The sequence below is a fragment of the Cibotium barometz genome, chromosome 38 (genome assembly GCF_041138505.1).
Source record: "Cibotium barometz isolate CiBa-2024 chromosome 38, ASM4113850v1, whole genome shotgun sequence".
NCBI classification, from domain to species: domain Eukaryota; kingdom Viridiplantae; phylum Streptophyta; class Polypodiopsida; order Cyatheales; family Cibotiaceae; genus Cibotium; species Cibotium barometz.
In genome coordinates, this window is record NC_141083.1 from 7,918,113 (window position 1) to 7,940,985 (window position 22,873).

The 22,873-nt window shown below is 43.3% G+C and overlaps 1 protein-coding gene and 1 long non-coding RNA gene across 2 annotated transcripts; one reads left to right on the plus strand and one right to left on the minus strand.

Annotated features, from left to right (window-relative positions):
* The first annotated feature begins 380 nt into the window (after positions 1–380).
* On the plus strand, positions 381–4,255 carry LOC147616294 (uncharacterized). The gene is made up of 2 exons (XR_015262474.1): positions 381–942; positions 3,975–4,255. It is a non-coding gene; the product is annotated as an uncharacterized LOC147616294 (long non-coding RNA).
* A 1,163-nt stretch (positions 4,256–5,418) lies between these two features.
* On the minus strand, positions 5,419–19,252 carry LOC147616295 (zinc finger protein CONSTANS-LIKE 14-like). Its single transcript, XM_086777366.1, has 4 exons — positions 18,603–19,252; positions 7,100–7,408; positions 6,110–6,417; positions 5,419–5,762 (listed from the first exon to the last, which is right to left on the minus strand). The coding sequence occupies exons 1-4, from the start codon at positions 19,080–19,082 to the stop codon at positions 5,660–5,662; spliced, it is 1,200 nt and encodes a 399-aa protein (XP_086633492.1). The 5' UTR covers positions 19,083–19,252; the 3' UTR covers positions 5,419–5,659.
* Between the last annotated feature and the right edge of the window lie 3,621 nt (positions 19,253–22,873).

Sequence of the window (22,873 nt, forward strand, 5' to 3'; positions counted from 1 at the left end):
AATTTGAAAAATTTGATGTTCAACATAGGATTTACATTTAAAATGCTTGAATTTGATGTTTCTAAGGTCCACATGAAGCCTTGTTAAAATAAATATCCATAAAATTTCCACGGGCCACAAATATTAAAATGCTCGAGTCCAATAATTTACATCCAAAATAGATTTTGAATGCTTTTTTTAAATTTCTTGTTGCAGAGAGGCTTTTAGCCGCCGCCTTTTTTTTTTTGGTATTGTGTGAGGATTATTTTAGAGACGAAAATGAAGCCTTCTTGAAAATCCAATGGATTTAGATATTTTTTCAAAATCAAAAGAGCGTCCTAAGGAACTCTAGCGATGGTGACCTCCTGATGGCGACCTGTCAAGTGCTCTAGACTGTCTCCTTTTTGTCAAAGCATGTGTGCCCGCCATAAGGCGTTTCTCTCAAGCTGTAGCCCAGGGGAGGCTACCAGGCTCTCCCCCTGTCAAATGGCCATCCCATGCTTGCCACACAGGCCCTTGGTGGAGGAGGAAAATCCCAACATCCTTCTTTGCAAGGTGAAGAGATCTCCCCTAAATCTTTGGTGTTGCCTAATCTGCCCACACATGTGACTAAGTACCCCTCTTCTGTGATCAACACGGGAGCTTTTCTTGTTGCAGAAGCACAATTAAATTTTCAGTTTTCGCCTCTTCTACCCACTTTTCAGCTACCAAACCTCCATGCAGGGAGCCATACAGACTCACTCTACCCCTTCACCTGAGCCATCAGATACCAACACAGATGTTGTCGATCAATCCCCTATTTTTAAAGAAAAGACATATGACAGAATGGAAGGGAAAGCAAAGAAGGGAACGAAGGCCATGCAACAGTCACCCCCGAAGAAGCATGTCTCAGCCTCGCTATGAACAAGGAAGAGTAGGGATGCCAAAGTGGTTCTGACCAAGAGGATGGTGGAGATACAAAAGGTAAAGTGACTGTATCTCTTCTTTTCAATTTGGTAAGAGAATGGTGTCATGTAACCAGACGAAGGCCTTGGTGGGGATGTGTCATGGCCCTAGACCCCTAGCGATTTACTCAGAAGTTAGATTAGGGCAAATTGAGTTGCTATTGTTGAGCATATTCAATACCTACCAAATAACTACTTCTATTTCTTGTTTAGAGATGAGGCTATGGCGCTCAATATTCTAGGTGTGGGGCAATAGATGAAAAACCCTCCATTTGCCCAGTATGGGTTGAGTTTCCTGACCTCCCCTACACCATCCTATGGTGAAACTCATATTGGAACCCATAGGCAATCTACTAGGTCAAAGGCCTATTTGCTAACCTGAACCCAAGATGGCATCTACAAGCTCTGGTTGAAGTGGACCTAAGTAAGGAGCTCTCGGAGAAACTAATCATTAATTTTTGTGATCTTTGTATTGAACAACCTATATTATTCAAAAATCTACCCAATGCTTGCTTCCATTGCCATAAACAAGAACATTTTATCAAAGATTGCCCAATCAAGAATTCTCCCCCTCCTCCCTTGCAAAATGTGCAGCCTTTTGCTTCTGAAGGGAATCCAGAGGCCCAAGATGGATTTCAACAAGTGAATAGAAGAGGGAAAGTTACTAGCCCTCAAAATTTAAAATCACCTAACATGCAAAAACTTCAAAAAACGTTTTCCCCCTTACTCGTGGATATTGTAGACCCGTCCTAGCCTAAGTCCAATGATGATAAAGAGCTGGACACTGATGTAGTGCCTAATTCTCAAATTTAGCCCATTGCTTTCAACCTTGAAAAAGAAATAGATGATATGGATTTTCAAGAAGTGGGCCCAGTAGTTTTTCCTACTCCGGAAGAAATCATAGAAGCATGCATTAATAGTTCCCACCAGAAAGGGGCTAGCTACTCCAAAGTAGCATCTAGGTCTGGCTTCCCTCATCCTGTTCAGCAAGATTTTTCTACCTCCGAAAGGAGGATCTCTAAAGTGGGGGAGAATATAGCTTCTCCCATCCCACATGAAAAGGACACTCAAAGCAAACCCTCCTCAGGAAAAGTGCACCAAGGATCCAAATATCGTAAAAAATAATGTTTGATAAGATTTTATTGTTCAACACAAAGGGGTTGACTGACCCGAACAACGCTGAAGTAAATCAAGAATTGACTTTTTGGCGAAAGAATGTATCTTGATTGTACATGTTTACAGAAAGTAAAGGTGGCTTGAGATGTGCTTTTAGCGAACCTCAACAAAATCTCTAAAGATTTTGAATGGTTTGCTTCGTACCATGGGAAGGCTAGTGGGGGTTCAGTGACAAGGCTTCACACCAAGTGGGCCAAAGCCACCTAGGACTACATCCACTACCCTTTGCATAGATGGGTGGCTATAAAAATGTGTATTGGGATTGAGTGGTACACATTGTATTGGTGTATACTTTTAGACCTAGTGGATCAAGGACTGAACTATGGGATTCCCTAAAGCAACTTAACTTGCTTATTGTCCTGGTAGGGGATTTCAATATGGTGAGGATCTAAAGGACTTGAGCTTCGAGCATGGTTGGATTGTAAACAACAACATGACCTGGTGGATTTAGATTGTAGGCATGAATTCACGTGGTCCAATGGTAGATCTGGTGAACACATTAGGAAGGCCACACTAGACATGTTATGCCAGCAACTCAATTGCTTTGGAATATAACAACACTCAGGTCAAAGCTCTCAACTCCATTCAGCTGTCTGACCATAAACCTCTTTTGATCTCCTTCAAGAAGTTGGAGCAATCCGAGAAGCAGGGTGGTTTCATGCAGATGCTAGCCTATTTAACCTCCCCTTGGTATATGCGAGCATCAAGGATATTTTTAGTCAATCTTTTAACTACACAGAATTGCCAGCTTAAGCATGGGCAGTTGCGGTTGGTTTGACTCAAGATCTTCTTAAGGAGGTTAAAGCTAGAGCAGTGAAGCATAGAAGAGAGAGGAAAGCTAAGAAAATTGAAGCTCTTAATAGAGGGTTAATAAAGGGGACTCACATGCACGAGGTGTTTATCTTCAGATTAAGGCCGATCTAAGAAGAGAAGAAGAGATTGAAAATATGCAGGTGCAGAGATTTCTAAGAGATTGGTGGGAAGGTAACGGAGATAGGCCTGTTAAGGAAACCTTTGCTTGCCTGAAGAAAAAGCAGACAAGAGATATGATTCCAATGCTTGGGATGCAAGGGGCAATGTAGCTTCATGCTCTGATCAGAATTTGCAGATAGTCCACTCTTATTTTAGAAGCATTTTCAATTCTCCTCCTCCTCGTTCGAGGGAAAGACATGAGGCTTGTGCCGAAATCGCTCAATGTAGAAAAAAGACTATGCATCCATCCCTTAAAGCCTTTTTGGAGAGTGACATTTCTCGAGAAGAGATTGAAGATTTGGATGCCATTATCAGTCTATGGGAAGGCTTTGAGTATGCCCAACAACCAAAGCAAGACTTTATATTCTTCAAATTTGATTTTGATAAGGCTTATGACATATTGGAATAGGACTTTGTTCTTCAGTCAATACATGATACGGGTATAGGGCCAAGATTCATTAAGGTTGTCCATACCCTTTTTGGGAATGCTAAGTCTAGTAGGGTAGTAGTAAATGGGGTTTTATTTGAACGCTTCTCCCTTAACAGGTATGTCAGACAAGGATGCCCTTTAGCCCCGCTTCTCTTTGCCATTGTGGCTGACACTCTTGGCTAGCTAGTAGAAGATGCCATGAGAAAGAACCAGCTTAAAGGCATTTCTTCACCGGGTGGCAAGCAGATGTGCCTTAGATGAAGTCTGGCCAATTATGACCTCCAATCTATCAAGGCCTTCTGGGAGTCCTTGCAGGCTTTTGTATTCTAAAATTGATCACTCAAAAATGCCTAGTCTTTCTGTAACCGGAGTACTGTTTTTTTTTTCCTCTTTTACTTTTAATATAATTTTAAGGCTTTTATAAAAAAATTCCAATGGATTTTCTCCTCTTTTTTCCCCTTTTTTGAGGGCAGTAAATACTCTTCCTCCCTCCCGCTGGCATACTCTCGTGGATTTCTATAAAAACTTGCACGCTGCCCTCCTTTACGCGCGTTCCTTGGTGCAGCCACCTTTGCAGCTACATACAGACATAGTTGATCTGTTCGAAGTTACCCATTGAAGTGTCTCTACCTGCAGAAATGTGTTTACATAATACCTTAGTCTATGTGTCTACTAAAAGTTGTAACGACTTTCTAGAATGTCTTCTGTTTCCTTCATCTTCATATTTTTAATTAATCGTTAAGTCATTAAAGGCCATCTCTCTCTTTATCTTTTTGTCCAAAAATAGAAGGAAAAAATTTGTCAAAAATGAAGAAAAGAGCAAATTAGAAACGTTTTTCAAAACTGCAAAGAGCCAAATTCATAGGTTAAAAAAACCAAAGAAGAGTTGTGGTAGGTTTTTAAAAAAATGAACCCAAGAAGAGTTGTGCAAAACTGAAGAGGAAGTTATAAAAAACCAAACGTTCAGCTCAAAGTTACAGAGTTGATTGTGACAACATCAATAGGTAGGACTGATAATGATGAAGTGTTGATCATTTATCTCCATGAATCTATCACAAAAATAGGTGCCTCGTTGAAAGATATACTCTCATTGGATACAGTGTTCGAAAAAAACCGGGTGTAGTGTAATTTGCACCTGCAGATTTTTAAAACTACTTTCAAATTTGAAACTTGAGGGTATAAAAACCTGCAGATTTTGAGGGGTTGTAGAACAAAAACCTTCAAAATTTGAAAATTTTCTTTATAAATAATTTCACAATTTTTAGATGAAGGTTTTTTACTTTTTGGGAAAATAGTTTTTTTCCAACACTGATTGGATACAAATATAAGTGAAAGATACTCATTGAATACAAATATATTCATCTATGCAATCGAATGGTGATTATAATTCATGCAATAATTGCAAACGAATCGTGATTATAATTCATGCAAAGTCAATTATTGCAGTTCATAAAGTCATTAAAAAGTATCTCAAATGGGATAAATAATGGAGGAAGAGAGAACATATAAGTTGTAATCATATAAAAAATCAATAAATGACAATTAACTTTGTTCGTCTCAACTTTTGTGACAAATCGTCATTTATAAAATGAGGCATGTGAACTTTTTTCCCATTTGGAGGCATTATTATTATGGTTATGGCATTAGGAATAAAGATTGTGAGGATAGTTCGATTAATTAATTGTATTAGGCATTGATGAAATTAGGATCAAAGATTGGTAAAATAATTAAGAGGATAGTTCGATGGGTTATTTGTACTGCGCGGTTATGCTGCGAAGACACATTAAGGTTTGCTGGTTTACCCTCTGGATCTACTCACAAAGCATGGTCTACGAGTGTGCCTGCCTGCGCACAAGAGAGAGGACTCAACCACCTCCTTGATTATTAAGTACACCACACAAATTGAAAAACGCAAGCATGCAGTTTCTAACTAACGTCCTGTTACCTGAGAATTTAACCGAAAAAATGTACCACCCCTTAGCAGAGTATGCACGTGCAGCCATTGCACAAGGGCAGAGAGCAAAACTGCCGTGGCAATGATGACAACAATAAAGTGAAAGCTTTGAATGTTGTTCGGTCTACCAAACAATAATACATAATCCAAACAGCAGAAGAATGTCTGTCACATGATTTCTCTCACCCGCAGGAGCAAACTCACTCATTGAAATTCACACCATTTAGCTTTGACAAATCGACCTCGTACTCGCTGCCTGATGTCTGCTCGAGCTTTGCGCGATGCATAACGAATGAACTTCTCATATCTGAAAAAGGCGGGGTCAAGAATTAAAAGCCAAAAGAGCATCACGCACCAGTTTAAAGAGCAAGGCTTCTCACGAAACAAGCAATTAACTCACTGATACAGAGGAGCATGAGCATTAAAAAAAAAATGAGGAAAAAAAAAACCGGTAGTCCACATGGTAAAAGTGTTCGAGTGCTTCCTCCTCCTCATGAGGTCGTCGGATCAAATCTCCGCGGACCAAATCGTGAGGCACTAAATGGATGTAGGTTGTGTGTGTGTGTGGGGTGCGTTTTCAATTCCACTTATCTAAAGAAAACAAACCAACCAAAAAAAATAGCACGATCTCTAAGCAAATCTCTACATCCATACTTGCGTGTTTTCTTCTTTTCCTTGTACCGCATCATTGCATTGTCTCTAGCGTGACCCAGTGCTTCGGTATCAGGGCCTGTAGGCGCACCTGGACAGTCTATGAGAGCTGAGCAATTATTAATGGCGCTGTAACCTTTACTTTGACTTGGTAGTTGATCTCTATGCTGTACTTCTGGATCAGATGGCTTAGCAGACACATCCTCCTTGCAAAGACAAGATTTGGTAGCTTCCTTGGGCGGTTGCGGGCCGGTTCTCCCTGGTGCAAGCATTGTATTCCATGCACTACAGGAAGACTGACTGTTAGAAGGCTGCACAGCAAACAAATATATCAGACACAAAATAAGAGTCACAACTCAAAACCATTAAACTTTTGTAACCCACACGGCACATGTTGCAATAAAACTAGAAATTTTAGGCAAAAGACACTTCTAAAACAAGGCTGAAATTTCTCTCACAAAGTGAGCCGCATTTTGTCTTATTTATTACTTATTCGATGGCAAAACAATAATTTCTAGAACCAAAACAAGACGTATAATAAGCATACCAACACTGTCCGTCATTTGGGTGTATGGCTTATGAGCTGAGAGAAATCTCTCGTCGCTTGTGTGTGCAAGGGTTTGCAGCAATGGAGTTGGTGTGATTGTCTGTTATCAACTACCAAACTACTGTGTGCTACATTTGACAGTGTCATGGCTTGTACTTCAGTTTCTGGCATCTGACCACCTAGAAAAACAGCCTGAGAAGAACACTACATCTGGTTTATCAAAGATCCACCCACACCATGGAACCCACAGTAGATAGAATAGCTGCAGGCCACGGTAAACTAGTGGACTGGTTTTGCCTGCAGCCTAGAACTGGTGGAAAACAACAGCAAAGAAGAAATGTGTGTGATACACAGCTACATGTCAGCGTACACTTCATCATGCAATGACTAGCCCAAACAAGGCTGAAGACCCAACATAACTGTTTGGTATTAGAAGCCTGACTTGCCTTGTTTTTTGCATTGCAGCTCCAAACACATTCGTTTGGAGATGACCTTGTCTGCTCCAATTTCGACGGCAACGAAAAAATATCCGTGAAATCTTGTTGCGCAGACAATGGACGCTGCTGTGGTACATCTCGGCAAGTCTCATCTTCTGCCCCAACGGAAGGCAAAGGAAACTGCTCAGAAGAATGTGCTGTGAAATCCACACCTGATTTAAGGTGCAACCCTGCTGAAAATTTTTCTTTCTCGGATTGTAGCTTCTGTAACTGCTCAAGCTGTTCAAGGAACGCCAGTCTGTAGACACGTTGCCCCCCCTACATATGCAAACAATCCCAGAAAAAGGTGTTAAGATTTTACGATAGCAAGCTAAAAGAACAAGCGCTTGTAAAATAAGACTTGATGAGCCTTGTAATGAATGTACTAGTCTTTTAGAAATATTCTTGAAGGTTTGAGTATTTACAAGGCTTAATACCATCATATAGAAAAAAAATTTGCCATTTTTTTGAGCTGGTCCCATCCATGGTGGATGAATCTAATAATCCCTAAACTAAGACATGAAAGGTAGTTTATCATCTAACGACTGGATCCACTTTGATTCTTCTCACCTCTTGAGTTGATTCTAAGGTGTATATCTTTCTCTTTGAAGCTTTCCTTCGTCCATCATCAGCGTGAGGTTTCGAAAGGTCATTAATTTCTTTCTTCTCACTTCTAACCAAATTTACCACTTTGTCCAGCATTCTCTCTTCTTGATGATGTGGAAGTGATAGTCCTGAATTTGGACTTCCAACCGAGGCTCCCTTCCGACACCTGCTCCCCTAGCAAGTCTTATCACATTGCGATGGTCACTTGTTACCCACGGCAAACAAAGAAAATAAAATTGTGAGGAGAGCCACGCACGATGATGGCCAGGTTGGTTGCACTCAAAGCAAAGGTCATCCATCCTTCTAAGCTTTCACTAAATCCAAACTACTCGCGCTCTCGGCCTTCTTCTTGCTTCGTCGAGAGCACTTCTTAAGATTGTTGGTTGACTGACTCCCCGCTTTCTATCCTAGAGTGGCAGATTCTTCCTCCATTCTTTTAGGGGCAAGGGTATCATCAAAGTTTTTGGCATAGTGGTAAATATCCTACAATGAGATAATCTGGTTCCTCAAAACCTCTTTTGGTACTCCGGAAGGAGTCCAAAAAAGATAAAGTATGTACAGCACCGCCTAGGCCCTACAGACCCTCTAGAATATGAGATAGATTCTTCTCGCCGGGAAAAGATTCTGAATGTGAATGGAAAGACACTTGCATATGAGATAGATTCTTCTCGCCGGGAAAAGATTCTGGATGTGAATGGAAAGACACTTGCATGGGGAGTCTACTAGCTTCAGCTCAAGGACCTTGAGACCTTACCTTTTGCAACTGCTTCCGCAAATCCAATACCATGGAATCAGAAACCGGAGATTCTGCATGTGGTGTGGAAGGTGGTGTACCGGTTTTTGTCCAAACCCCATATACTATTGATAACGATTAGAAAAGAGGTAAAAAGCACTTTTGACCCAAGTATGGACTCACCACCCGTCACATTAACATTGTTGCACTGTCCCAAGGGTTGGGCTGATGGTGGATCTAATTTTGTTGCTCACCCCCCTTGCATCTGAATCGATAGCGGAGATTCCTTTGAAATCTCTTGTTCTTGGGGCTAGTGAATTTCTTGAGGACTCATGGCAACTAGCCATCGAATTAACTCGAGAACAGCCTATGGACAGCCACGAAAAGGGGCTTTCTTGCTTGCTCACAAACAAGGTCCCATATGCTCGCGACTAGTCACGAAGCACACCCCCAAGCTTTTGCAGCTCTACGTGAGTTTTTTTTGACCAGAAAGGTATCCAACTCGTGTTAAAAATCCCTTTTTTAGCCATGGCCCACTCCTAGCCCCTAGGATTGACGTGGCATTTGTACGGCATATGTATAACCCATGTACAGCCTGTACGGCTCATTTTTGGGAAACATCATGTAAAAATTGTGAAATTATTTATAAAAGAAAATTTTGACATCATGTAAAAATTGTGAAACCTCTTTAGGTCCCAGCCGCCCTCCCTTCCTCTAGGCATGCACACTTTGCATGGCCAGATCAAGAAAGGCCTAGAGAGGTAGTCGGCCCTTTGAAGAGGAAAGCTTGCGAGAGACACACACACAAGCACTGCTTCACACCAAGCTCTGATACTAGGAATCACCTTTGGTTAGCATCTAACAAGGGAAAACGAAGATGCAAAGGACGTGATTGCTCTTCAACTCCGTGTTCTCAGCTAACTCATAAGCCTCTCCCTCGGCTCATACACAGTACGTCCGACTCATCCTCTAAGCGCTCGAGACCACCCTCTTGAGATCCTCACCCACCGGTAAGTGGCTACATCATAGTCATCAGTGTTGTGGCCCGTTGACCCATCATGCCACCACGTGCACACCAGAGTAAGGTGACGATTTGCTAAAAGAACTTTTCTCCCTAGCCTATAGATAGGACCACAAAATAAGCTCCAAACTTATGTAAGCTAGAATGCAAAGCAACAAGGTCGAGCTTACCATTTTTTGCTGAAAGTCGCCTTCTCAAGAAAAGGGCCAGTACAGAGGCCATCTGTGTATTGTAGAGTACGTGAAGGAACACTGCAGGCTCTTCCTTTCGGAACATCTTATCCCCTCTCTGTCGTTCCTCTCAAACTCATCATTGTATTTCTTCACTTGACAGATCTGCTCGGCCTCTACAATCCACCTCTGGCGGGTCTCTAGACACACATACATCACCAACAAATGCAAGGCCCCAAGGCCGGACACCAAGTAAATTCATAGTAAGCCCTTGTCCAGGGACAAATGTCCAGTGTACCGCCAAGGGATAGTCAGCCTTGTGCACATGTCAATGTGATGCTCCTCAGGCACACCCTTGTAACCCTCATGTATGGTGTAAATAGGTCACATCACTTCCAGAGGTTTTTATGAGGTGCATCTATCAGATGCTTCATGCAGAGGCTTCTTGAGTTTTCTCCACTGTTTTATGGGAGGCAAATGGTGCATGCTAGGCCCTGGTCCCCCAACAAGGATTACCAAAGCCTGATACGGCACCACTGCCCAGTATGGGTTGAGGTTGCAAACTTTCCGGATTATATGCGTGAAGAGTTGCCTGGCCTGGCTGCCACTTTGGGACAGGTTATTTGTCCTCCACGCCCCATGGGAAACCATAACAGATTCTGTATACTTTGGGACACTGATATACCTACCCCTCCTTCTATTGCAGTCGAAGTTGAGGGGGTGCAATTGGGCAAAAAGTATTTTGAATTGAAGTGGGGTGTGTTTGCAGGTGCTTGTTTTACCTGTCACAAGTTTGGGCATCTAGCTTCTGAATGCCCGATGGTTCTCCATCAGCCCCCTCCAAATGCTTTGCCACCTCAGCCCCGGGAAAAGAATGAGAATTTGCAAGCTAAGGCAGCAAATACAAATGCAGCCAAGAATGCAAAATCAGCTAATCAGGTGCACTCGCTTGTTGGAAAAGGAAAAGATAAAGGGAAAGAGAAGCTGAAGGAATCTGTGGGAATTGATCAGGATGGTTTCCAACAACCTAAGAAGGTAGTTGTTCTGAAGCAATGCCCTCTTCAATCTCGTCAATGGGATGCTTCTTCTCCTTCACCAAGACAGACTTCTACTTCAGCCTCCGCCCCTGTCCTTCAAAACTGGGTGGGGGTCTTGAAGAAAGGCATCCCCATATGTGATTCAGAGGAGGGGGAAAATGCTATGTCCTACATGAGTAGTGAAAGCATGCAGCCTATGCAGGCAGAGGCTTAGCCTCTTTGAAGTTCTCCTTTTATCCTCACTTTTTTGTACATAGCCCCTTTATGCTTCAAACACTTAAGTGCTTTACATATAATGTACAGAGCCTCTGCAATGTTTCAAAGTGGAGGCTTCTATGGAATTATGTACATAAAATGCAGCTAGATATTGTTTGTTTGCAAGAGCACAATCAGCACTCCATGGCTGGACATCATGGCTTTTTGCATGGTTATGATATATATTATGCTGGTACCGCTACCTATTCAGGTGTCATACTGGTGAGACATGAGTTGGAGCCTCAGTTGGCCTTCAATGACAGCAGTGGCAGATGGATTGTCATACAATGTAATGTCAATGGTGATATTCTTGAGTTTGCATCAGTGTATGCCTCCCAGACCTCGGCCATGAGGGCTACATTGTGGGACTCTATATGCAGATATCCATGGAGATCCAATGCATTCATCTGTGGGGATTTTAATAATTCCCCTCTGCCTAGGGATAACACCACTTCACGGTCTCATATGCTATCTTTGGAAAGGCAGAAATGGGATGACATGCTTCTCTCTGTGCAGGCTGAAGATTTATGGCTACTTCTTCAAGGGTCGGTCCCTGGATATACCTTTCACCATAATGCACTTACCACATATTAGGCAAGGCTGGACAGATGGTATCTGTTTTATCCACAACAATTTGCAGATTTCAGCCCTCATCTACTAATAGATTTCTCATTGGGATTGTCAGACCATGCTCCATTGTGGATGAATTTACAGCTTGGCATGCCTCTGGATGATTTGCCACTTTTCCCGAGTAGATTGTTGCATGTTAACAGTGCATATTTCCAGCACATATATTTTCGGCAGATGATTTGCTATTCATCCTTTGCTATTGCATGCCCAGGAGGACATGAATTTTGCTTGGGACAGCTTTGTCTCTCGTATGCAAAATGTCATTAGGGAGTATGGCAAGTGGCATATGACTAAATGGAGGAATGAGATTAGGAGGGCAAAAAAGACTGTGCAACAATTGACTGAGTTTTCTCAATCTAGGCCACTTACGGATTCAGAAAAGGATTACCTATCACGTGCTCAATCAAAACTTTCTGCTAATGATCAGAGGAAATTGCACAAATGGCAGATAAGGGCGAGAATGAAGCCCCTCATGGACAAGGGCTGCTCATCAAAAGCATTCTTTCAGGGGTTGCATGCTACTCGAAAGAAAAACTCATGCTTAAGGGTTAGGAAGTTGGATGGTTCTTGGACTCATTCTTTTTTGGATCTCCAAGATGAATGCCACAACTATTTTCAGAAATTGTTCTCTGCTCCTCCTTTCCCATCTAATCAAGTGATTGATGCAAGGACTGAGTTACTCCAATATGTTTCTGCAATAGTTGAGCCGGATAATGTTCTTGCTTTGGAGAGGCCTTTTACTCACACAGAACTGGATAATGCATTGTTCCACCTCAGTAAATATAAGTCCCCTGGCTGGGATGGCCTTACGGTGGAATTCTACATTTCTTTTTGGGATGATTTGAAAGAGATCCTCTTGAGAATGATCAATGTGGCATGGCAAGAAAATCTGTTGCTGCATTCTTGGAAACATGGCATAGTCAAGCTTGTGCCCAAAAACCATCTGTGTGATCACATATTTGATTGGAGGCCTATTACATTGATGCCGGTAATTTACAAACTTATTGCCAAAATGTTAGTGCATAGGCTTCATGGGATACTCCATGCAGGTCTTCACCCTCATTAGTATGGGTTTCTGTCGCGAAGACAAATCCATGACAATATATCCAATGCCTTGACTGCAATTGAATATACTAAGTATTCTCGTCAGGATGTGCTGATATTGCAGGTGGATATTGCTAAGGCATTTGACAATGTTCAATGGGATTTCATTTCTCAGATTATGACAAAGCTGGGCTTTGGTCCCAAGATGGCAAATGCTGTTTATTGGCTATACTTTGGCGCTACTGCTCAATGCATTCTTGGGGGCCATTTGTCTCGATCATGGATATTGGGTCGATCGGTTAGACAGGGCTGTCCTCTTAGTGCTCTCTTCTATGCCATTGCCACTCATCCTCTGTTGATGTATCTTGATCATCTAACAGACTCAGGACAGATGACTAGTCTTAAAATCCCAGGGGCTAAACCTTTCTTGGCACAAGCATATGCAAATGATTCCTTCTTTATGCCACAGAATTCTCCTACGGAACTTTGCAAGCTTATGGCCACTCTCTCATTATATGGACAGGCAGCTGGATTGCATATTAATTTTGATAAATCTAAATTAATACCCTTGAAAGAATGTGATTGGCATTCTATTCTTTGGCCGGGGCAGGTGGTGCATTCCAGAGATGTGGTCAGACATTTGGGATATCCCATTGGATGGCATATCTCAAGAAAGCAGCAACTAAAATGGATTTTCCAAAAACTCCATCATAAGCTGGAATACTAGAAGATATCTACTTGGCCTCTTCATGTCAGGCTCAGAATTGTGCAATCCATAGTGATGTCTTATGTTCAGTTCTATTTGCCTTTATTGCATTGGTCCTCCAAGGATATTTCAGCCTTTATGTCTCAAGCTATGGAGATATTATGGAAGACAAAATCTGCTGTTAAAGCTTTGAGACTGATGAAGATGGAAATGGTGTGTTCCCCAAGGATGCATGGTGGACTCAATATTCTCAATATAAGATATCATGTACTTGCAAGGAAGGCTACTATGTTGCACACTTTCTTCTGCCAACAACAACCATGGACTTGTATGTTAGCGTCCATGTGTGTCAACATGAGGACTTCAGCTTATGGTCATTGGATTACGGATCATTGGGAGGTTGTTATTGGGAGATTTCAAGGCAGGATACCTGGCTGTCCTTTTTCCACTGCCTCAATACTTGACTCGAAACAAGTTCTCTCTAAGGTCAAATGGGCTCCTCGTAATTGCTTGGAGATGAACTCCATGAGGAAGGAAAGTATTCATTGGAGTGCCATTTTTGACACTCCACTTGCCTTGCAGGAACCTGTTCGGGCATTACAATCTTATGAAACTGGGAATTAGGTACATACATGATGTGGTGGATGATCGAGGATATGTCTTATCCTTTCCTCGGGCCACTGCTACCTATGCATTGGGAATGCATCATAGGCCAATATGGAAGAAAATTGCTGATATATTGCTTCCTTTTTTACCTATTCCAACTATGGCTGACACAGACAGGCTCATGGATTGGCAATTGTGCTCATCTACTGCAAGCACTCATCCTGTTCCCCTTCCAGCCTTGACCTCCATCAAAGCTTACAAGCTTTTTCAGCCTCCCCCATGGATTCAGCAACATGCCAATTCTTCGTGGCATATGAGAAAGCCTCTCTCTTGGTGGCGGAAGAATCTCCGCATGTTATGGAAGTGTAAAATGCCACTGAAGCAAAGACTCTTTCTTAGGAGATGTTTGACAGGCACATTATCAGTTGGGGTCACACTTGCCAAACGTCACATTGCACCATCCACATGTCTAAGATGTTCAGCTCCCTCAGAGACCTTTCTTCATCTGCTGTGGCAATGTCCTTGTTCCAGGACCCTCCTCAGCAGAATTTCAGGCTATCTTCGGCTCCAATTCCCGAGTCACAGATTTGGGAAACATTTTTGGCTCTTTGGCAGTCTTTGTCCCAATACTCACTATTTCTTTTCTGGGTGAGATATTGGGCTCTTTGGACAATTTGGAGTGAGCACAACATGGCATACTTGGGTAGGCTGAATCAACAGTCATATGAATTCTTCAGAGCCTCATTGCGGCAATCCTTATATGATGCCTGCCATGAGGGTGATATGGATGCTTCTTGCATAGAGCTCTTCTGTTTATGTTTCTGACATTTGGGTTCCTCTCCTTTATGGAGATCTCCCATCTTTGTAAATTTGTGAACATATAAATATACTGCACTAGACATTACCAAAAAAAAAAGTAAATAGGTCACATCATCCCGGGTACTTGCTACACCACTTGGTCGGGTCGTTAGCAAAATCTAGGTCACTTAATGGGCAGCTCTTTTGGCCACGCATAAAGGGGGTCACGAAGGAGTTGGGTGCCCATGGGCCAGGAGCAACTGCCCATGTGAAGGGCGCCCATGGACACACCTTTGGTAGGTGCAAAAACATCCACAATCCAAGTTGACCAGGCCTGAGGATAGTCTGCCAGCAGCCTGTACCCTATATACGCATGTGCATCCAGCCATTTCATCATCGCTTGCACATGTATGCTGAATACAACTATTGGATGCAGGCAGCAGCTATCAGCCACAAATGCAAGCAGCCAGAGGTCATGACCAGTCCCAAATCAGTGTTAGAAGCAAAACGCAGGTCTTCTACCAGTGTGAAGGGAAAACGCAAATCACCAGCAGGTGCTACACAAGGTGACCAGCATTCAGCTTTCAGTCCCAGCATCTGTATGTCGTCCTTGGTCACTACAACAGGGATATATAGCCCTACAGTTAGAAGCAAAACGCAGGTCTTCTACCAGTGTGAAGGGAAAACGCAAATCACCCGTGTCCAGCAGGTGCTACACAAGGTGACCAGCATTCAGCTTTCAGTATCAGCATCTGTATGTTGTCCTTGGTCACTACAACAGAGATATATAGCCCTACAGTCAGTCCTTCACATTCATACAACAATAAAGCAGTACACCAGGGTTATTGGGACCAAATCCTGTGTACTGTTCTCCCTCTCTTTCTATCTTGCATAAGCTGTTCTCTGCTGTTCAAGTAAAAGGTTCCACAAGCTTCCGCATGTAACACTTTGGGTCTCTACAAGAATCTGCGAAGTCTTCTTAACTACAAGAATCTGCGAAGTCTTCTTAACTTTCGTTTACGTTGGGATCATGCTTATCTGTCAATGGAGGTTGTTGGGGTTTCTTTGGTTGTTTCTTCACCACTGTCTCATCATAAATCTTAGTATATCGGATGGCATCATCCAATCAATTGTTCATGATCTGGAGCTGATATCCATCAGGCAATCCATCCACAAAGAATCCCAAAACAGTGATAGGATCCATGTGAGTTCCCGGAACCTTTTAACTCTCTAAATTTCTAAAGATGTGTCGAAAGGCATATTCTTCACTTCCAAGTTTTAAACACTATGTCATATTCGTCTTCAACCTACAGGACCTCTTCCCTTGAGAACACTCTCCCACGTTGTGGGTTTCACTTGTAACTCTTTTTACCAAGTAAGGGCTTTTCTTGTCAGGAAACCTTGAACCATGTGTATCTTCTTGTCCTGGGGGAAAGGATGGAATTCAAATTGTGTACCCCACTTGTACAACCAAGAGTCAACTGTCTCCTGAGTCGACTTCTTTTTCTCCCCCATGTAGAGCTCTCGAGTAAAAGAGGGGGCAACCAATGCTGTCCAACTCCCCGTGTCGTCACCAAACCCGCCGCCAACGTTGCTTGCATAACAACAATGGTGTTGGTAAGGTTCAAAATTTGCTCCTCCTTACGTCAAAGTCTACTTTGGTGACTAGGTCATCGACCGTCCCGTCATCATCCTGATGGTCATCGTCAAGATGAACATTTTCGCCCATCCCACATCATTTTGTGCTTCATCAGCCATGATTATCCCAAACTGATCTGCTGTAAACTTGTGTGTCAGTGTAGAGACGAAGTGATGCAAAATTCCGCTCTCCCACAAACAAAAGTTCTTGGAAACTGGCCCAGTTCTTTGACCCCTCTTGACCAAAGAGATGTAGAGAACTAAAGAGATGTAGAGAACTAATGAGTAAGGCCCCCTTTTACACCTGAAGTTCAAGGGCTCTCTTGCTTTCGGGTTTTTCTAAAAAACTAATGTGCTTTTTAGTTTTATTTAAAAACCCTCATGTGCTAAAACTCATCAAATTTTATGAGAGAAAAAAAAACTCTTGCTTTTCCACTCGTTTTTTTTTTTTAACGATGAAGATCTGGTGGCACGCATGTTGCTTTTCCTTCTTACGCATCGGGCTTTTCCTGTGCATACAACCCGCTCTGCACAGAGCTTTTGCCGCCTCTGATTTGCCCTTGGGTGGGTGCCAAGCCCGCTATTTGGCTGCTCAGGCTGCTGCCCTCGGATGATTTGCTTGCTCCCGGCCTGACTAGGCTGTGCCCCACCGCCCGCGTGCCTTAGGCGGCTGTGGCTGGCTGCCATAGGCCTTGGCCTGCCCAGCCCTTTGCCTCAGCCATCACCCCTTATCTTGCCTCCGTCAGATACTCACTTCAAACGTAAACACACATACATAACAGCGCTTCTGTCCCATCTCTCTTACACACAGCAAACACGCAACCTTAACCCCAACAAATCCTTGTACAACTTCAACAGAACAATTCGTTTTTGAGAGACGATGAGAGAAATACCTGGAAATCATGACATTTATGAGGCCTAGAAACGCATACCTCATCTAAAACCAACTGCGAAGTCCTTCCCAAAATCTGCCCTGAACACTGGTTAATACTAAACCAAAACCAAATCATGAGAGTAGCAGGCTAGCTCACCTCCCAACCATGACCGATAACCACGGATCCATACACAATACCATAGGCCCACGTCTACTCTAGCACCCCATACCACTGAAGCCTCCCCGAACACACCAACTTGCGGACTCACCATGTGCATGGCATGAGCAAGTAGGCTCTCCTGGCCCAAGCTAGACCTTCAATGGTGCATCCGCACAAGCACAACGGTGTCTCATAATAACCCAAGCTCTCACATAACTATGCCATAAATAGCTTACTTGGTATAAACAGCCATTAAGCTTATTTTGTCAATCCAAAACCCTAACCAAGTATTTGCTTGCTAATCCCTAATCTCGAGCCCCCTAACCCCGCTAGATTAGGTCCCTAATTCATAGATTAGTATATACGTACATAACAGCCACATTCTGTAACTATGTTGGTTGTCCCCCCCAATAATCTGCCTCAACAATGGCTCTTCACAAAATTCAATAACGTTGCCTTTCACTCAACCTTTGAGAATGTAAATGCCCTTGTTGAGGTCCTTGTATCCAATAGTTTGAGTACAAAAGCCAGGCAAGGGCTCGCCCCAAGAGTGCCCCAAGAGTAGATGATGCGTGTATTGAGAGGCCAAGATTGTAGCTATGCCTTCCGGTGAAACTCCCTAGCTCTTTGGACAACCTACTCAGAACACCTAGCTTATAGTTGGTATCTCATTTGGTATTCAAGAGGTTAAAGAGACACCCGCCAGCATTAGTGACAAGGTTTTGTCCTCAAATTGGACACTCCAGGAATATTTTTTGGTCAACCTGATGCAATATGACCTCAACAAACTCACCTCCAACTAAGCTGGACTCAGCCATTGCAAGTGCGTCGAGTATCTGCATAGACCAGTCCTAAAAACAACAATTTTCCAAACCAGCTAAAAAAGGACATGTTTTGTTAAAAATCTACTCTTCAACGAATTATATGACTAGAATTCCCAAAACCTTACGACTATTTTAAGCAAAATTTCCACTTGTTATTTTCGTTGTAAGGCTCAAGCCGTGAAAATTACAATGAAAGATGGTATTTTCCTAGCACTGTAGATATGCAAAAGCTTCTCTTGCAGCTCAAGGGTAGTCCAGAAAAAAGGGCCCATCATATATGGATTTTTGGTTTCCAGGTGTAGAAAATTTTGCTTTGCAGGCACAAGGGCAGTAATGTCAGAGTGGGCAGATGAAATGATTCGAGCACTTACCAAGTGATGATTTGAAGATCCTGACCAATCCGCCAAACGGGAACCCAGGTCAGGTACCATGTTGCTACTGCAACCTGAACCGAGAATGCAGTTGAGGGAGCCATCCATCCAGCATCCTGCTCTAGCGGTAGCAGCAACATGGCTGTTCCAGCACGTTACCAGCTCTGCAAGAGACAGACAGCCGCTCAAGGAGATGGCTTTGGTGCGGCTGTGGGCCTCTCCGCTGTGGATCTCCTCGTTGCAATCGTGGCAGAGGAAGCGCATTTCCTCCTCGCATCGCACTGTAGCTGCGCGCGAGCCGCACCCCTCGCACATGGGCGCCCGCGCGTGCTTTAGCGACAGCGCATTGGCGGCGTGGACGTGGTGGTCACAGACCAGGCACAGGCGAGCCGCGTCCGCTTTGCAGTACAGGAACGCGCGCCGCTTGTTACAGAAGTCGCAGACCGCCGCAACAGCACCTGCTTGCAGATCTCCTGCCATGGTCGTTGCCAGCAAGCAGCAGTGAGCCCCCAATTGGCATGAAACTTAATACCTTCTTGCCAGTGTCGCAGCTGCCGTGAACCAAAAGTATCTACGCAAGGCAATCGTCTTCAACATGAAGTACACTGTCCAGCTGTTCTGCCTCTTTCTCGGCCCCGCCTTTTTACCCACCTCCGGTACATCAAATATATATTATATATATTGCCAAGTGCACGCACGCTCTGTGGAAACAGGGCACACTGGCAGTGCTCACTAAAACCCGACATTTAGTGTATTTTTTCAAGGCAAAAATCTAAGTCTAAGGATAAACTTAGACGTTCGACATTTTTAAAAAATAAAAATTTCTCTATTCCTTTATTTTGAAGGTATCGTTCCTTCTTATTTTGAAGGTATCGTTCCTTCTTAACTAAAAAGAAAGACACTTCCGATATTTAGTGTATTTTTCAGGCCAAAATCTAAGTTTAAGGATAACCTTAGATGTTAAACATTTTTTAAATAAAAAATTCTCTATTCCTTTATTTTAACTAGTGGCACTACCCGTCTCCGATGGGCAAGAGAATTCTTGTATGCATAAAAACACAGATTTGTCTTTGGGAGAGAGTAGAGATAGGCCTTATATTTGAAGCTCATTTTGAGCCTCATGGTTCTCAACTTGGCAACCTATATATATGAATATTTTTCTTTGAATAAAGCATCAAAAATGGAGTTGAGCGGAACACAATAATCAAGAGATTAAAGATAATCATGATCTATTAGGTAGCTCATCATGTCGAAAAGCTCCCCCACTCCTTCATCCCCCCTGTCGTCCAGTTGGTGGTAGCTCCCCACGATCAAGCAAGCCCATTCTATCTGTACAAAGTTTCATATCTGCACAAAAACCACCCGCTCATTATTCATCTAAAAGAAGCACCTATGGGAAAACCTTCCAAATAAGATGGTTAACAACAAAGAATCCTTGTAAACATGTCGCGTATAGAGCTGAAGATATAAAGCAGTGAGCCCTTCATAGTCTCTTTCAATAAGCTTGTGTGCCCACTGTATTGGCACTCTTGGATAGGCGCATTGCTCCGATGCCCACAGAGTTGACTCTCCTACACCACCTATGCCTCTGCACCCGCCTCCTATCCCAACCCGTATGTGTGGCAACCACCTCAACTGGTGCGGGTGTGTCTCGATCGGGTCCCCCAAGCCGAGTGTGTGAGCAATAGAGGACGCAGCTTCTTTCTCCTCAACTCCTTCCGAGTCCCGTTCTATTTCGGTTGAGAGCAAAGAAGGTGCAGAGTGTGAGGAGTACATTCCCCTGCTATTTCGGCTGAGAGCGAAGAAGGTGCGGAGCTTCTTTCTCCTCAACTCCTTCCGAGTCCCGTTCTATTTCGGTTGGGAGCAAAGAAGGTGCAGAGTGTGAGGAGTACATTCCCCTGCTATTTCGGCTAAGAGCGAAGATATGCTTCCCTCCTGAGTGAAACTCATTAGAAAATAACTACCTACATGAAGCTACACTAAATCTCTAGCTTAAACTCTCTGTCAATAGATGATTGAGTAGATTGCCCCTTGAAATCTTGTCAATAGATGATTGAGTAAATTGCCCCCTTGAGATCTTGTGCACTTTATCCAGGAATCAATAAAGCAAGTCTCACTTCTCTGTCTCTAGAATTCTACCAACTCCCTATTTGTCGTCCTCCCTCGCGCCAACCTCTCCGCCCTCCAAAAACTTTTCCCTTACTCCAACCACTCCCTCCTCCAGCACGCCGCTGGTCCCTTCGCCCAAGAAGCGGACCACCAAAGACCCCGAGGCTTGCAGCAAGCAAGCGAAAGGAGGAGGGGTTGCCAAAGGAGGCTTGCTTTGCTTCTCCCTCCTATTTCTGTTCATCATCATGCTCAGAATTGATTTGCTAAATAAAGGCGTAGAAGAAGAGCGAGGAGCAGGAGTACAAGATGAAGGCGTAGAAGAAGAGCGATCAGGTGGAGTAGAAGGGTAGGAGCCATATGGAGGGTTCCATGCAGTGAAGAGAGAAGCGGGCAAAGCGTCGCCTTCGACGAGCTTGGGGGACATCATCATTATCATCAGGTCCCTGTTCATGGGGTGCAGCTGATGCAGTTGTTGCTCTGGAGTGTGTGATAGCAGTGGATAACAATCATGAGAAGCTAGAATGGTTCTGTCGAAATTGCAAGACCAGTCCACATGGTATGGCGACCCCGTTCAGAGATTAGTAGCTTACTTTACGGTGGCTCTGTCCAAGAGGCTGGCGCGAGCCCTTGCCCAACTCACCGCCAACCAGGCCATCTTAGAGGCCATCAACGGCGCCAATAGAGTGCACATAGTGGACTTTGGTATCTCTCTTGGTGTGGGCCATGCTGTAAGCCATTGCTGGCCATGAGGGAAGAAAGGCGCCCGACAAGATCAGAATCACGGGAGTGCCTTCCCTGGAGCTTGGGAAGAAGTGGGCTGCGTCTCTGCCCGCCAGGTGACGCTTGGCTGATTTCGCTCGAGTGCTCAAACTCAATTCGGAGTTCCGGTCCGCTAAGGTGGTGCTTGATGACGACACGCTAGCAGAAATGCTGGGTGTAGAAGACGGTGAGGTGGTCGTGGTCAATTTCATGCTAGAGCTTTGCAACGTACTAGACGGAGCAGGAAACATAGCCATTTCACGTGTCCTTCGCTTGGCAGCTCAGCTCTCCCCTAAAGTGGCCACCATGGTGGAAATGGACGCCCAACTTGACATCGGCCCTACGACTCCGTATGCTGGCAGACCCGGAAGTACTTGGACCTCTCCGGCTTGCAATTCTTCATAGAAAGGTCGGTGCAACGCTAATACATATGATTTCATGGTAGAACTTTCAAAAAAGAAAGAGGTTATGTTTGCTGTAAGGAATGATGATGATGATGAAGAAGAAGAATGAGGGTAGTTGGGCCTGCTATGTTGGCAACCATGACTCTTTTTCTTTTAGATGCAAAGGGTCGTTACTTGTACCGACTTTACATTGGCTTAAGTGATATCTCGGATGAGTGGGTATGCCAACATGCTTCCACGCTACTGATTTCCTGATCAAGTAAAAAGAGTTGCCCTTAATGGATGGCTGGTGATCAAAAAAAAAGAAAAATTTGGGCTAATTTTATAAAAAAACACGTGTAGGTTGATGAGCCTTTTTTGCACCAACTTCTTTTAAATATAATAAGCTATTTATTATGTACTTCATCTTCAGGCTGCTTTTTTATGATACAAAGCTAGATTTTAGTTCCCATTGTTGTGTTTAACATTTTTGTTAATGTGATAGTTATAGAGATTATGAATTAAATCGAGATATATTACACAACAATTTTGCATAGTAGACATAGAAGCATTGATAGTGGTATAATACACTTGGTATATTGTTGGTCTGGATTGCTGCTCGACCACCTCAGTCTCCTCTCCATGCTCACAGTCCTCTGCATTAGAAAAATCTCATCTCCCTCCTCTCCACGCTCACAGTCCTCTGCATTGGAAACTCCAACTTCTTTCTCACAAACCATCCCTCCAAAGCTTGCATAGAGAAGTCAAATGGTTCTCTCTCTCTCTCTCAAAACGGCTCTATGAGCCGGCACACGTTACTTATTTGAAATTCAAAATAAAGGAACTGGCAATGTAGGTGATGAGGGCTTTAAAAAAGGACACGTGGCATGCAAATGCTTCTCCTTTTATATATAGAAAAGAAGGTATTGTAAAATCTATCCTTCTTAAATAAAAAGAAAGACACTATTTGTAACTTTTTAATTGTACATTATATATATATATATGATTTTGGCACGTAGG

Coding starts and splice junctions, on each gene's coding strand:
- LOC147616295 (XM_086777366.1), bottom strand. CDS start 19,082: ATGGCAGGAGATCTGCAAGCAGGTGCTGTTGCGGCGGTCTGCGACTTC. Junction 6,418..7,099: donor GCTGCAATGCAAAAAACAAG/GCAAGTCAGGCT, acceptor TTTGCTGTGCAG/CCTTCTAACAGTCAGTCTTC. Junction 5,763..6,109: donor GAAAAGAAGAAAACACGCAA/GTATGGATGTAG, acceptor CGCCTTTTTCAG/ATATGAGAAGTTCATTCGTT.